This window comes from Podarcis vaucheri, assembly GCF_965113315.1.
Source record: "Podarcis vaucheri genome assembly, chromosome: 16".
Taxonomy (NCBI): Eukaryota; Metazoa; Chordata; class Lepidosauria; order Squamata; family Lacertidae; genus Podarcis; species Podarcis vaucheri.
Genome location: NC_138754.1, coordinates 32,482,899 through 32,497,357, shown reverse-complemented (window position 1 = coordinate 32,497,357; position 14,459 = coordinate 32,482,899). Strand labels below are relative to the sequence as shown.

Below are 14,459 nucleotides of genomic sequence, written 5' to 3'. Positions count from 1 at the left end.
TGCCACTGAGCTACAGCCCCTTCATGTTACAATGTGCAAAGGGATTTGGAGGTGGTGATAAAATGTTTGGCAGAGACTGGCATAGATGGAACAGAGCAGGTGAAGCAGGCAAGAGTCTTTGGCTGCCATTGACTGATTTGTTTGGCTCTTCAGAGGGACAATGCAGTCAAAAAGGTCATAAGATGAGGAGAAGGGGGCATCTAGGAAATGAATCAGGGGCTTGAGGAAAGTTAGGGGAAGCTGTGAAAACAGAATGTTCTGTGATTCAATTTATACCCTACTTTTCTACAGACAGACACCCAAGACACCCAACTACCTTCATAAAGAGAAAATACCAGGACAAAAAACCCCAAATACAGTGGTGCCCCGCAAGACGAATGCCTCGCAAGACGGAAAACTCGCTAGACGAAAGAGTTTTCCGTTTTGGAGGTGCTTCGCAAAATGAATCTCCTATGGGCTTGCTTCGCAAGACGAAAATGTCTTGCGAGTTCCTGCAGGTTTTTTTCCCTCCCCCCCTTTCTAAGCCGCTAAGCTGCTTATCAGCTGATCCGATAAGCCGCTAATAGTGCTAATAGCGCTAATCCGTCAATAGGCTTGCTTTGCAAGACGAAAAAAACGCTAGACGAAGAGAATCACAGAATGGATTCTTTTCATCTTGCGAGGCACCACTCAACATTGGAAGACACAGCAACCAAGACCAATGGAGAACATGGCTCCCCCTTTACCTTTTATTATTTGTACAAGCAAAGAAGCCATTTTGGCTGGTCCAGTTTTGTCATACAGGGATTTGGATGGTGTTGGTTACAATTAAATAGTTACAATTAAAGATCCCTGTCTTTCTTTGCATCTTGTTACTCTATAAATGAAAGAGGAGGTGGCCCAGAGGAACGGCAAAGTGATATCAGAGAACACCAGCTGGAGAAGTATAAACTGCAGAGATGCAGGGTGGCGTTCAACTACGTTTTACTCAGAGTAGACCTGCTGAATTTAATGAGCCTAACTTTGTTGCAGTGATTTATGCCAGCAGGTCTACTCTGAGTAAAAATTAGCTGAATACCACCCGCAGAATCACATCTTGATTTGAACAGTGTAGGTTGCTAGCTCTTATATAAAATACATAGGATGCTGCCTTCTACCAAACAAGAAAATGGGTCCATCTTGCTTCATACTGTCCACACTGCCTGGCAGTGACTCCACACAGGTCTTTCCAAATCTTCCCTGTAACAGGTAAAGGTAAAGGGACCCCTGACCATTAGGTCCAGTCGCAGCTGACTCTGTGGTTGCAGCACTCTTCTCGCTTTATTGGCCAAGGAAGCCGGCGTGTGGCCAGCACGACTAAGCCGCTTCTGATGAACCAGAGCAACGCACGGAAACGGCATTTACCTTCCCACCGGAGTGGTACCTATTTATCTACTTGCACTTTGATGTGCTTTCGAACTGCTAGGTTGGCAGGATCAGGGACCGAGAAATGGGAGCTCACCCCGTCGCGGGGATTCGAATTGCCGACCTTCTGATCGGCAAGTCCTAGGCTCTGTGGTTTAACCCACAGCGCCACCCGCGTCCTTCCCTGTAGATAGCGGCAACTGAACTTGGGACCATTTGCTGACAAAGTGTGTGCTCTTCCACTGAGAGGTGGCCTTTCCCTGTAAAGTGGGGGGTGGCCAACCTGGGCCCCCCAGATGTTGGACTCTAACTCATTTCAGCATTGATGTCCATGAGCATGTCAGCAGGGATAACGAAAGCTGGGAGTCTAACAACATCTGGAGGGCTAGTTAGAAGATGTGGTCTAACGCTGCAAGTGGTGGGTCTCCCCCCCCCCCATATAACATCACTCTGAAGCTCTCTTATACCAAGTCAGACCACTGATTGAGCGAGCCCAGTCTACTCCTAATGGCAGTAGCTCTCTAAGGCTTCAGGTGGATAAAGGTGTTTCTCACCACCTGCATTGAGTGTCAGCTTCACCTTTGAGCCGGTGCCAATGACTGGGCTCAACCTCTTCAACCCCGACTGGGCCAGGTGAGCTGGGAAAGCACTTCCAGAGACCTTCCGCTGCAGGAGAGCAGGTCTAAGTGCAATGGACTCGCAACTTTGAGCTGTGAGCACCAAACTCATTGCCAGAGTCAGCAGAGCATAGCAGAGGATGAACTACACGGACGACGGCTCTGAAGCATAACTTCTTTTACATCTACTGCAAACTAAAAATGAACTAGAAACTAACGGAGGCTACTGGACTGCATGAGTGTTACAGTTGCTTAAGCAGTCATCTTATCTCTAAACAGATAACACTCAGACTCCCACAGAGTCAGGCTGGAGCGGTCCTACGTTCTGAAAACATTGTCAGGAGATTCTTGCAATGGGACGGGTGAAATATCCACAATGAGATCTTTTTAACCAGAGAGGATTGAGATTTAACCTAGGACCGTGTGCACACGAAACACGTGCTTGGCTATGTCTCCTCTGCCAAGTGGACAGAGCTTTCTGCACCACAGCTACCAACTCAACCTATCTTCACATTCTAGCAGAAAGGAAGTTTCAAGAGACCAAAGATACTGTCAGGGAACTGCCATCGCAGTCAGGAGTGGAGGAAGGGCTCCCGAGCGATGCCGGAGAAGGTCCCAGCAGGAAAAGAGGGGACTCAGTGACCGGGGAAGGAAATCAGCGTTACACCAGGGAGAAAGGCGGGCAGAGGCGGGTTTCGGAGGGAGGGCTCCAAGACTCTTCGCCAGAGACCAGCGGGGAGAGCATTGGTCCTCCACTGCCCACACCCACCCTGCGCAGAAGACTTCCGCGCAGGGAGGCTAGGCGGAGACTATCCGTCAAGGAACTTTTATGTTGGAAGAAGTTCAGGAAACGCCCACTGACGGATTCTGCCAGTGACTGAGACAGACGCGGAATCAGAACTGTCCAGCCAGGGAAAGGTTTATCCAGGCAACCTCACCGAGAGTGGCGGCAACTTACACACAAGCAACCCCCAATTCCCATTACAGATACTTTCCCTGGTTTTAAAAGTACAAAGCACAAAACAGGGTACTGTACCTTCGCTGCTCCCCAGCTCACTGTACTTGCTGGAATCTCCTTTGGGGGGTAGAGGAGGCTGAATATCCATGGTTTTATCTTCCAGCCCTTCCAGGCTAACTTTAGACTGAAAATAACCACAAAGCAAATGAGGTCTTTCCATACCATACCAGAGAGTGTGGCATAGAAGTCGCGCAATCTCCTCAAGTAAGGAGGTTGATTCCGACCATGCCATTTTGCAGGCATTTGGCAATATTTCAAATTACTTCTCCAAATTGTCAGGGTGCAGATGAAAACACTTACGTCAGTCTCATGAGCTAATGCCTGGATTTCTCCTAGATTTGGTTCGTAAGTGCACGGAGCCCCCAGAATACATATTCCTGAATTACTAGGCTGTGTAACACATTACTGGTTTAAAAAGCAGCTAGGTGGTTGTTCTTCTCAATTCAGAGCAAAACTGGTTTGTGTCCGGTGTGTGTGTGTGTGTATGTATGGGCACCAGCTTGCAGCATTTCATAAGAAACAGCAAGACAGATACAGGGTAGATACAGATTCTTTTCAAACTTGCAGTGGAGTTCACTGGATGCAGAATTACCATATTTTTTGCTCTATAAGACTCACTTTTCCCTCCTAAAAAGTAAGGGGAAATGTGTGTGCGTCTTATGGTGCGAATGCAGGCTGCACAACTATCCCAGAAGCCAGAACAGCAAGAGGAATCGCTGCTTTCACTGCGCAGTGATCCCTCTTGCTGTTCTGGCTTCTGAGATTCAGAATATTTTTTTTCTTGTTTTCCTCCTCCAAAAACTAGGTGCGTCTTGTGGTCTGGTGCATCTTATAGAGCAAAAAATACGGTAACAGGAGTGCGCACACAGTCCTAGAATCTTTTGATCACATTTCCATCTGTTTTCCTACTAGCTTTGAGAGGTAGCAACATGCTTAGTAAACAAACTAATGAATGAGATTATATATTTATGCATCACACACAAGCATTTTTAGTTCAAGTAATTAGCCTGAAATTATTATTTCCCTCCGACTGCATCTCTAGTACCTGTTAGAATTCCAGCTCAATCCATAAACAAGCATTCAAAGGAAAACTCAGTCTTTAAACCACTCTGATTGCAAATACAATTAAAGGGTTAGGTCCAAACTATTTATTTTATTGTGGGTTGCATCCAGCTAAATTCCATTCCGTTTAACTTAATGGTCCTGAATGAACCATGTCTATCAGTTTCAAGTGTCTAGCATTACAGTGGTACCTTGGTTGTCAAACAGCTTGGCTCCCGAACAAATTGGCTCCTGAACACCGTAAACCCAGAAGTGTTTTGGTTTGCGAATATTTGTTGGAACTCGAACTTCCGACACAGCTTCCAATTGAGTGCAGGAAGCTCCTACAGCCAATTGGAAGCTGCACCTTGGTTTTCAAACAGTTCTGGGAGTCAAACGGACTCCCGGAACGGATTAAGTTTGACAGCCAAGGTACCACTGTATTTTACTTATCACCATGAGGTCCCAGGGTGCGTTACAACAATATAGAATTATAGAATAACAAATGGAACAATTGTAGAACAAGGAAAACAACCCATCACTCGTGCCCTATTATTGAATCAATGACATGTTGCAGAATATACCTGCCCCAAGCCGCCACCAATCTGGAGGGACCTGAAATCTGTGATGCCATGAATGCTTTACCTTGCTCCGGTTGAGATTGGCTTGGATGCCATTGTCGCTTATCTTCACTGTGATCTGTCGCTCAGTTAAGTCTGGTCTCAGGAACGGTGGTTTCACACTTATGGGCTGTTTCTTCTTTGGCTCAACAATGTACCTGAGAAAGTATGTAAGCAATTCTCCTTTGAAGACAAAGTCTTCTTGACATGCTTCGGCTGTCCCCAACCTGGTGCCCACATCCAGATGATTTGGACTACAACTCTCATCAGATTCTGCCTTAACAGATCTGCTTATGGGCTTTAGATAATTCATTACATCTGTGAACTTTAAACCGCTTAGGGTTTTATAACAACCAAGCAGCATCAAAATGTTGTGAAATAAATACGTTTGAAATTGGAGAAAATCATTCCAAAGGAGAGAGAAAAGTATATGGGTTTTTGTTGATTAATCTATTAAATCTGCTAACGTTGGAAATTGGAGGAAAAAACAATCGTTCTGAAGGGGGAAAGGGCATGATTTTAGTTGATTAATCCATTAAATCTGCGTACACTGGGAACTGGAGAAAATGCAATCATTCCAAAGGAGAAAAAAGTATATGGTTTTTTTGTTGATCTATTAAATCTGCTTACAATTGAAATTGGCGGTGGCGGGGGGGCACTCATTTTGAAGGAAGAAAGTATATGGTTTTAGTTGATTAATCCATTAAAACTGAATACAATGGAAATTGGAGAAAAAGCAATCATTATAAAGAGGGAGAAAGTATATAGGATATAATTTTTGTTTTTAGATTATGATGCCTGCCATGACAAAGGTGTCATTATTGGAGAGGCATTCTCTCCTGCTTCTTCTAAGATGACACCTCCGGTGAAACATGCAGGATTATATTTATTTAATACAAGTATATTTTAAGAAAACCTTAAGGTTGTTAGCACCATCTTAGAAGAGGCATCACCTCCTACGTGAGAGAAGAGAGGGGAAACCTTTCCTGAGCCTCTGATATGTACCCTCCACCCACCACATGTGAATAAGTCAAGGAGGTAGATTTGAAACAGGCTGTCCAGGCCCAAAGCTGACTTTTGCACACAATAAAAACACAGTGGGGATTCACCCTTGGTCAGTAGCTAGAGTTTCATATGTCTCTCCTCCTAGCTTACCTGGGTGCCAGAGGGCTGCAGAGAACGTGTTCCACATTACCGCAGCATCCTCGAGTGAAAGGATTTACTCCCCCACGGAACTTACCCGTCACCTGGAATTATAACATTCAGGGCACTTTGAACAGGTACGTGAAGCATCAATCAACCCTTTAGAAACCAACAACACATTGATCACCTGTGCCCCATATTGTAAGACCTTAAGAAGGATCCTGCTTGCTCTGATCCATCTAGCACAGTGTCCTCTTTCCAGTAATGGCCAACTCGGTGCTTCCAGAAATTCTACATGCCAGAAAAGACTGGCCTTCCCCAAACTGGTTCCCCTTAGCTCAGGCATGGCCAAACTTGGCCCGCCAGTTGTTTTGGGACTACAACTCCCACCATCCTTAGCTAACAGGACCAGTGATCAGGGATGATGGGAACTGTAGTCCCAGCTGGAGGGCCAAGTTTGGCCATGCCTACCTTAGATGTTTGTTGGGATTCCATTTCCCATCAGCCACAGCCAGCATGACAGTGGTCACGGATGCTGGAAACTGTAGTCCCACCCACATCTAGAGGCCACTAAGTTGGGGAAAGACTACAATAAACGTCTCCCAGCAGCCCACAGCAGTTCCTAGATGCCTTTAAAATAAAATTTAAATAGCAAAGCTCCTTGGGGAGCGAGGGAGTACTTACTTTCCTTTACCCTGCCTGTCATTTCCCTACCCTAAGTCCCCCATCCCCTTTCCCATTTCCCTCCCACATGTAGGGGAAAGCTGTTTTTCAGCTTTATTTACATAAACCCTACTGGCAATGGTGGGCAGCAGAAGTTCAGTGAAAAATTCTGAGAGCATGTGATGGCCTAAGAGAAAATTATATGAAACGGATATATCAATGGTATCTAACACCGAGTAAATTGGCAAAAATGTATAAATCTAAATCAAGTAAGTGTTGGAAATGTAAAGAGAAAGAAGGTTATTTTTATTATATGTGGTGGTTTTGTAGTAAGGCTAAAACTTACTGGGAAATGATATATAATGAATGGAAAAGGGTGTTTAAAATAATGTTTGTAAAAACAAACAAACCTAGAAGCTTTCCTTTTGGGATTTATAGGGACAGAACTACCAAAACTGTATGGAAACATATTCATGAATGCTACTATAGCATCAAGAATGTTACTTGCCCCCAAATGAAAAGAAGTAAAAGTCCCAGCAGGAAGAATGGATACAAAAACTTAAGGAATATGCAGAAATGGTGAAACTTACCAGAAGAATAAGAAATCAAGATAACAAACTTTTTATAAAAGAATGGAAATGGTTTATTGACTATTTACAGACAAATTGTAAACTGGTAAGAACTTTGGCAGGATTACTGTAAGAACCTGCAGTTTCATAAGAGTATATATTTAAAGTAGATGAATAAAGGAACAAATCAAGTTAATTTGGATAGGCAGAAGATATTAAAAATAAATGTAAGGAACTGCAGAAAGAGGGGGAAGGAAGTCAAGTTTTGAAATGGTGTTGCCGAACTACAGCTTCCATCATCGCTGGCCATTGATTGCATGTGCAGGGGCTGATGGGAACTGCAGTTCAAGCACACTGGAGGGCCACATGTTTCCATGGAAATATACATTACCATGCAAATTCCTGCTTTTATCTATCTGCTGTTTGCATCTTTGAATGTGTTTATTGCGTCGCTGAGTTCCTCTAGGCAAACTGTTTATTGAGCATCCATCTCTGCTTTGCTTATACAGAGCTTGTTTGGAGATGATAAGATGTCTGCTCTTTATTGAAAGCTAATCAATCGTTACCTCACGCTTTTTTGTGCATTCCCCTGTCACCTTCATAAGTGGAAAAAGTCAAATGAAAATGCAGGTTTATTGCAACAGAGCGCGACAGAGTGCGACTTTAACTGTGCAAACCCAAATTTCCAGAACACTATTGAATCCCTCCCCCAAAATAATGATAAGCTGGAGGTGATCTTTAATATTTTCATGTATGCTGCCCGGCTAATGCAGTCTAAGGGCAGGGTATACGTTTTTACTACTCCTGCTAATAATAATAATAATAATAATAATAATAATAATAATAATAATAATGTCATCTTACCTGTTCATTAGTAGTGCGTCCCCGGGCCACTAAAACAATATGGAAACCTGTGAGACCAATGACTGGAATAAAGAACAAACCCGCCACACACATGACAGCCATACTGTATGCTAGCATTAAGGAAATTCTATACTTAAGGATGACGAAATGACTGAAGGAGAAGAAAAAATAACCTGGAATATAATCATCCTCCATTTGGGGGCAGTTAAGACCCAGTGAAACTTATTTCCCTCCATTTGTTTGTCCTCTGACAAATACCAGTGGGTGGTATACTGCCTTTGATTACAGAGATTTTACTTAGCTTTCTTCTTAATTATCATAATTTATTATTGATAAAGGTGCCTAAAAATACACTAAGAACTGTAGAGGAATAAAAACTATCAGGCCCTGGGCCTGCAGGCCCACAATCTAGAAAACAAGACACAAAAGGGAACAGAATTAGAAGGAAGAAAGGGAAAACTCTGCACTAGCTGGGAGAGAGACTGGTCTGTTTCAAAACACAACACTAAGCCAAACCATGGCTAAGGGTGAATGGTGGAGTGTGCTAGTATGCCGAGTGCAGCTGCTTTGCAACTCGCCTTGCGCCCAGCTGGAAATATGAGAAATGAACATAGGAAGCTACTTTATATTGGGTCAGACTCCTGGTCCATCTAGTTCAGTATTTCCTACACTGATGGGCAGCAGCGTTTTAGGATTTCAGACGGGAGTTTTGGGCAGCCCTACCTTGGAGATCAGAAGGTCGGCGGTTCGAATCCCCATGACGGGGTGAGCTCCCGTTGCTCGGTCCCTGCTCCTGCCAACCTAGCAGTTCAAAAGCACATCAAAGTGCAAGTAGATAAATAGGTACCACTCCAGCGGGAAGGTAAACGGCGTTTCTGTGCGCTGCTCTGGTTCGCCAGAAGCGGCTTAGTCATGCTGGCTACATGACCCGGAAGCTGTATGCTGGCCCCCTCGGCCACTAAAGCAAGATGAGCGCCGCAACCCCAGAGTCGGTCACGACTGGACCTAATGGTCAGGGGTCCCTTTACCTTTACTTTACCTTGGAGATGCTGAGGATCGAACCTGGCACCGTTTACAGGCAGTGTAGGTTCTCTAGCTTTGGGCCACAGCCTTTCTCCAGCAGAAACAGAGGAGGCCAGGAGGCCTTTTGGACTCTGTAACTCTGCATCATGCCATGTTAGCTGACAGCTGCGTAAAACATCTGCACCAGGGATGGGGAACCTAGGACCCTCCATGTGCTATTTGGGCTGCAGAACTCCCATCGTCCCCAATCACCGGCCATGCGGCTGAGAGAAGTCATAGAACTACCATGACTGAAGGGCCAGCTGTTTGTGCAGGTCCTAAGAGAGGCCCCATCTGCCCGGTTCCTTCTGCACAGTTCTTGAACATCCCAAACGCCGAAGGAAGGATACGTGATGGCTGTGGGCGCCGCCCCCAGCTTCTGCGCATGGTGTAAAACATAGATAAGCCCAAAGCTGAACACTCCAACCATGTGGGCGCTTAAGGACAGCAAGAAAAGGAAAAAATATCGGTAGTTCCTCCGTCCTATGCAGTTATTAACCCAAGGGCAGTGATGGTCAAAATCCTTGCAAAGAAATGAAGAGACACAGCGTAACATACAGCTACGGAAAGAAGCAACGTTATCACAGATGCCACCCACAATTTCCAACTTTGCTTTGCCCGGTATTTAGTTGGCAACAACAAAACCACAGAATCGGGCTGGATTGCACTATTCTGAGAATCTTGAGCTTTTCGTTATTTTTAAACTTGGTCCTAGGTCCCATTGCTTAGAAGAAAAGGAACACAGAAAGCTCCCTTGCAGCGAGTCAGACCATTGGTCCATTTTGATCAGCACTGTCGACACTGACTGGCAGTGACTTTCCTGGGTTTCAGGTAGGGACACCAGGGATTGAACCTGCGACCTTCAGCATGCAAAGCAGATGGTCCACCACTGAGCTATGGCCCTTCCTGTCAAAGAAAGACCCAATGAGAAAGTGGACTTCTATGGAAAGAGAAAATGTGGGTTGATTATGTCTGCATCATAGTTTGGTATGTGGCAGAGTAATTACCGTATTTTTCTCTCTATAAGACGCACCAGACCACAAGATGCACCTAGTTTTTGGAGGAGGAAAACAAGAAAAAAAATATTCTGAATCTCAGAAGCCATAACAGCAAGAGGGATCGCTGCGCAGCGAAAACAGAGATCCCTCTTGCTGTTCTGGCTTCTGTGATAGCTGCGCAGCCTGCATTCGCTCCATAAGACGCACACACATTTCCCCTTACTTTTTAGGAGGGGAAAAGTGAGTCTTATAGAGCAAAAAATAAGGTACCTGATGGCTTCACCCCATGCCCAGGTCGAAGGTGAATTCTCTGCCTCCCCGCAAACACCACTTTAAAGTTAAACTGCTGAAAGCAAAGCTTTCACGCTCACTTTTTCCTGAACTGTACATAACTTGGTTTCTAATTTGAACAGTAGAAAGTATGCTGTAGTGTTGTTTGTCAACAACACTAAGGTGGTGAACAGCAGTATAAAAGCAGACTTTTTCAAACCTGGGGCCCCCAAATACAACTGGACTACAACTCCCATCAGCCCCAGACAGCTTAAGTCAATGTCTAGGGATGATGGAATATGTAGTCAAAAAAATTCCCTGGCAACCCAAGGTTGGAAGACGCTGCTCTAGATATTGCCTCATTCTGGAGCATTCATTGGTGGTTGAGATGGAAGTCATCATTCAATATTGTAACCAACTTATTTCTTTTCTCCCTCTATCTCTTAATGGTTGATAAAAATAAAAAAAGCAGCCATCATAGGAACATGGCAGCCTGCACAGGTGGTGGCAGCAACCCCTTTCTCCCAGCAATACCCATGCAAAGTGGCAACTTCTGGGGCATTCTGGGAAAATAAAGTGGTAGCCGTCAGAAGGCACCTGCAAAATTTTAGGCCCACTGCCTATCCCCAAGTGACCGGGACAAATGAGCTGTTGAAAACAAGCCCAATGGTTACTCATGGGATTAATGTTGAATGTAGGGCTTCATTTGGCTAAATCTTTCATTCATTACCAAACGACTATGTGCCCCTACTGCAGGGCACTATATTGAGTCGCATGCCCTACCCATTGCCATCCTTTCCAAGACAAGTTTGGTGGGACGGAGGGAGGTCTACCTGCTCAAGGGCCCGGCAAAAACTGGAACCAACTGAATGGCAGCATGCAAAATTCAGGCATGTGCGGACAGAACCAATTTATCCCGCGCACCGCTGGGAAAGGAAGACTGGTCTTGTCTTGTGCGAGTAGAATGGTTGTGGGGACTGGCTGTCTCCCGCATTTGCTATCTCGCCCTGCAGCATTTAAGTTATGCTTTCCATTGGAAGTGATTGTGAAATTTAAAACCTGGATGTGAATGAAACAAATGAATGACGACTCTTGCCTTTTAAAGGGAGCCTCTGGATTGAAACGCCAATAAAGGCTTCATTGTGACCAAGTCTCCTGGCACCAGCGTGATACATAAGCACATAGGAGTTTCACCTCGCCAAAAAGGGAGGGGGAAATCAATAGACGGCTTGGTCTGATGACAAAGCTTATTGATTCAAGGTTTGTTAATGGCTCTGCTTATTCTCCTCGGTAAGCAATCAAAGCTTAATAATGTAGGAATGCTGTCTGCTACAGCAAACCAGGACGGGAAGTGATGCAAGATGGTCTGCATTATGTCTCACTTGGAAAACTGGGAGGAAAAAAGGACAGCTGGTCTCCTTGTGCTTCCTCGGGGGAAAGCTTGTAGGGCAACCTCCCCTAACTTGGATGCCCGCCAGATGTTGTTGGACTACAAGTCCCATCAGACCCACCCAGCATGGTCAATGTTCAGGGATGATGGGTGTTGTAGTCCAGCACCTGGCCAGAGTTTCCCCATCCCTGCCCAAATGGAAGGTTGGCCTCAGCGAGTGCGCTTCCACAGTGAGCTCCCTGCTCAGATTAGGGCTTTCTCTTGTGCAAATGGCTCTTGCAAATTCTAGTTCAACATCATCTAGTTCAAGGGTGGAGAACGTGACGCCCTCCAGACAGCTCACATCCATTCCAGCCAGCATGGCCTATGTCAGGAATCATGGGAGTTGTAGTCTAACGTCTGGGTCTTGAAACAGGATGAGTGAACAGGCATTGAATCCAATGCTTTTTGAATCTGGTGTCTTTTCCTGTTGCTGTGCAGGGTGGCAGAAAAAGGTGGGAAATTTTAAAAATTGCCATGTTGAAACAGAGGCTGGAAAGGAAGTAGATTCTTTCTTTTTTTATTTGGGACTGTGGCCTATCTATCTATCTATCTATCTATCTATCTATCTATCTATCATCATCTCTCTCTCTCTATCTATCTATCTCTATCTATCTCTATCATCTATCTATCTATATCTATCATCTATCTATCTATCTATCTATCTATCTATCTATCTATCTATCTATCTATCATCTATCATCTATCTATCATCTATCTATCTATCTGATTCATATACCACCTTTCTGCCAAGGCACCTAAGGCGGTTTACAAGTTTAAAACATTGAAACAACTGTGTTGTCTAATATGTAGAGTGACACAGTCATCTCAGGCCACTGGGAGCTGATGATGTACGGTATGTCCTCCCTGCTCTGGGCCTCCTCGCTTCTGCCTTCCCTCAGGCCACACAGGTCAGGACAGCCATATGACATCAGGTGATGGGCAGATGAGTATTCCCTCCCCCCAAAAAACCACCTGGAAGGCTGGAGGTTCTTCACCACTGAACCAGATGATCTCCACGTTCCCTTCCATTGTCATTAAGTTCAGCAGGTGTTAAGACTTCAAAAATTCTATGATAATACTTCACTAAATACAATACAATAAAGAATTATCTGGCTCCAGTATAGCACAGTGTCGACACCTGTTGAACCTTATGAGAATGTTGCTTTCTAAAATGTATAAACTAATATTAGAATGGCATACAAAAGATGAACAGGTTAAATCGGTTATGAGACACTGGGTGAGGGACTTTGGACATAATATACAACTTACAGCATGTGAGAGGTTATAGAACTGGGTTTTGAAGTTTACAGCATATTTTACTTTGAAAGAAAATTACATTGAAATGATGTACCGTTGGTACTTCTGGTAAATTAGCTAAAATATATAAAACAAGGTCAAATACATGCTGGAAACGTAAGGAAAAAGAAGGTACCTTCTATCACATGTGGTGGACTTGTAAAGTACTAAAAGAATTTTGGGAGACGGTATATAATGAACTAAGGACGCGGGTGACGCTGTGGTCTAAACCACTGAACCTAGGGCTTGCCGATCAGAAGGTCAGCGGTTCGAATCCCCGCGACGGGGTGAGCTCCCATTGCTCAGTCCCTGCTCCTGCCAATCTAGCAGTTCGAAAGCACGTCAAAGTGCAAGTAGATAAATAGGTACCGCTCCAGCGGGAAGGTAAACGGCGTTTCCGTGCACTGCTCTGGTTTGCCAGAAGCAGCTTAGTCATGCTGGCCACATGACCCAGAAAAACTGTCTGCGGACAAACATCGGCTCCCTCCAGCCAGTAAAGCGAGATGAGCACTGCAACCAGAGTCGTTCGTGACTGGACTTAACTGTCAGGGGTCCTTTACCTTTTTTAATATAATGAACTGGAGAATTTTTTAAAAAAATAACCTTTTCTAAAAAAAACCCCAAAGATTTCCTTCCAGGAATTCTAGGTACAGAAATACCAATGGATCAGAAAAGACTATTTATGTATGCAACCACTGCTGCTCGGATGTTACTTGTCCAGAGATGGAAAGAAGACATAGTCCCTACCAGGGAAGAATGGCAAATTCAACTGATGAAGTATGCCAAAATGACTGGAAGAATTAGAAATAAGGAAGACCCAAATTTTAATAAGGAATGGGGAAAACATATAATTTATCATTGTAAACAATTAATATTATTAATAGGATTGGAATGAAACTTGTAGTTTAATATTGACCTATGGTTGTAATGGAGATTTAACAGACTGGGATTAATAGAGAAGTTGCAGGAGGAAAAAAGTTAACATAAGGACCCACAAAGGGGAGGAGGGAAGTTCAGGAGAATCTATGGAATTCTCTTTTTAATTTGGTTGTTTGATAATTGTTTGTAAATTTCAAATTTAAGAAGATTTTATTTTTTTAAAAAGAGAATGTTGAAACCCGCTTAAAGGTTTGTTAGGGTTGGTTTTTTTAAATTGCTGTTAGAATTAAAATCCTGTTCTTGTTTCTCGGAGAATGAATTCTGCTCCGTTAGTTTTCATTGCGACCGATCTTGTGATTACAGTCAGAATGCTTTACAATTGACTCTGGCTGCCTTTGACACCTCGCTTAATGAGTTTCTGCTTATTACAACTGATTAGATTTCCCCTCCCTTTTTAATTACACAGTTGACTACTTTTAAACATTGTGTTAAAGACTTAAGAGTGCTTTCTTACTCTTACTTTCTTAGAAGTAAGTCCTATTGAGTTCAGTGGGGTTAGCATTACAACTTTAGTCAACCAACTGATGGAAAGAAATGGCCTCAC

The 14,459-nt window shown here is 44.0% G+C and overlaps 1 protein-coding gene across 1 annotated transcript in view; it reads right to left on the bottom strand.

Moving 5' to 3' along the window:
• ZDHHC8 (zDHHC palmitoyltransferase 8) overlaps positions 1-14,459 on the bottom strand; it is a 125,603-nt gene that overhangs the window by 10,624 nt on the left and 100,520 nt on the right. The window contains exons 4-8 of the mRNA XM_082203136.1: positions 9,331-9,503; positions 7,919-8,021; positions 5,835-5,926; positions 4,705-4,837; positions 3,037-3,142 (exon numbers count right to left, since the gene is read on the bottom strand). Of these exons, the coding sequence (XP_082059262.1) occupies positions 3,037-3,142; positions 4,705-4,837; positions 5,835-5,926; positions 7,919-8,021; positions 9,331-9,503 (607 nt within the window). The remainder of the gene's footprint in view (positions 1-3,036; positions 3,143-4,704; positions 4,838-5,834; positions 5,927-7,918; positions 8,022-9,330; positions 9,504-14,459) is intronic.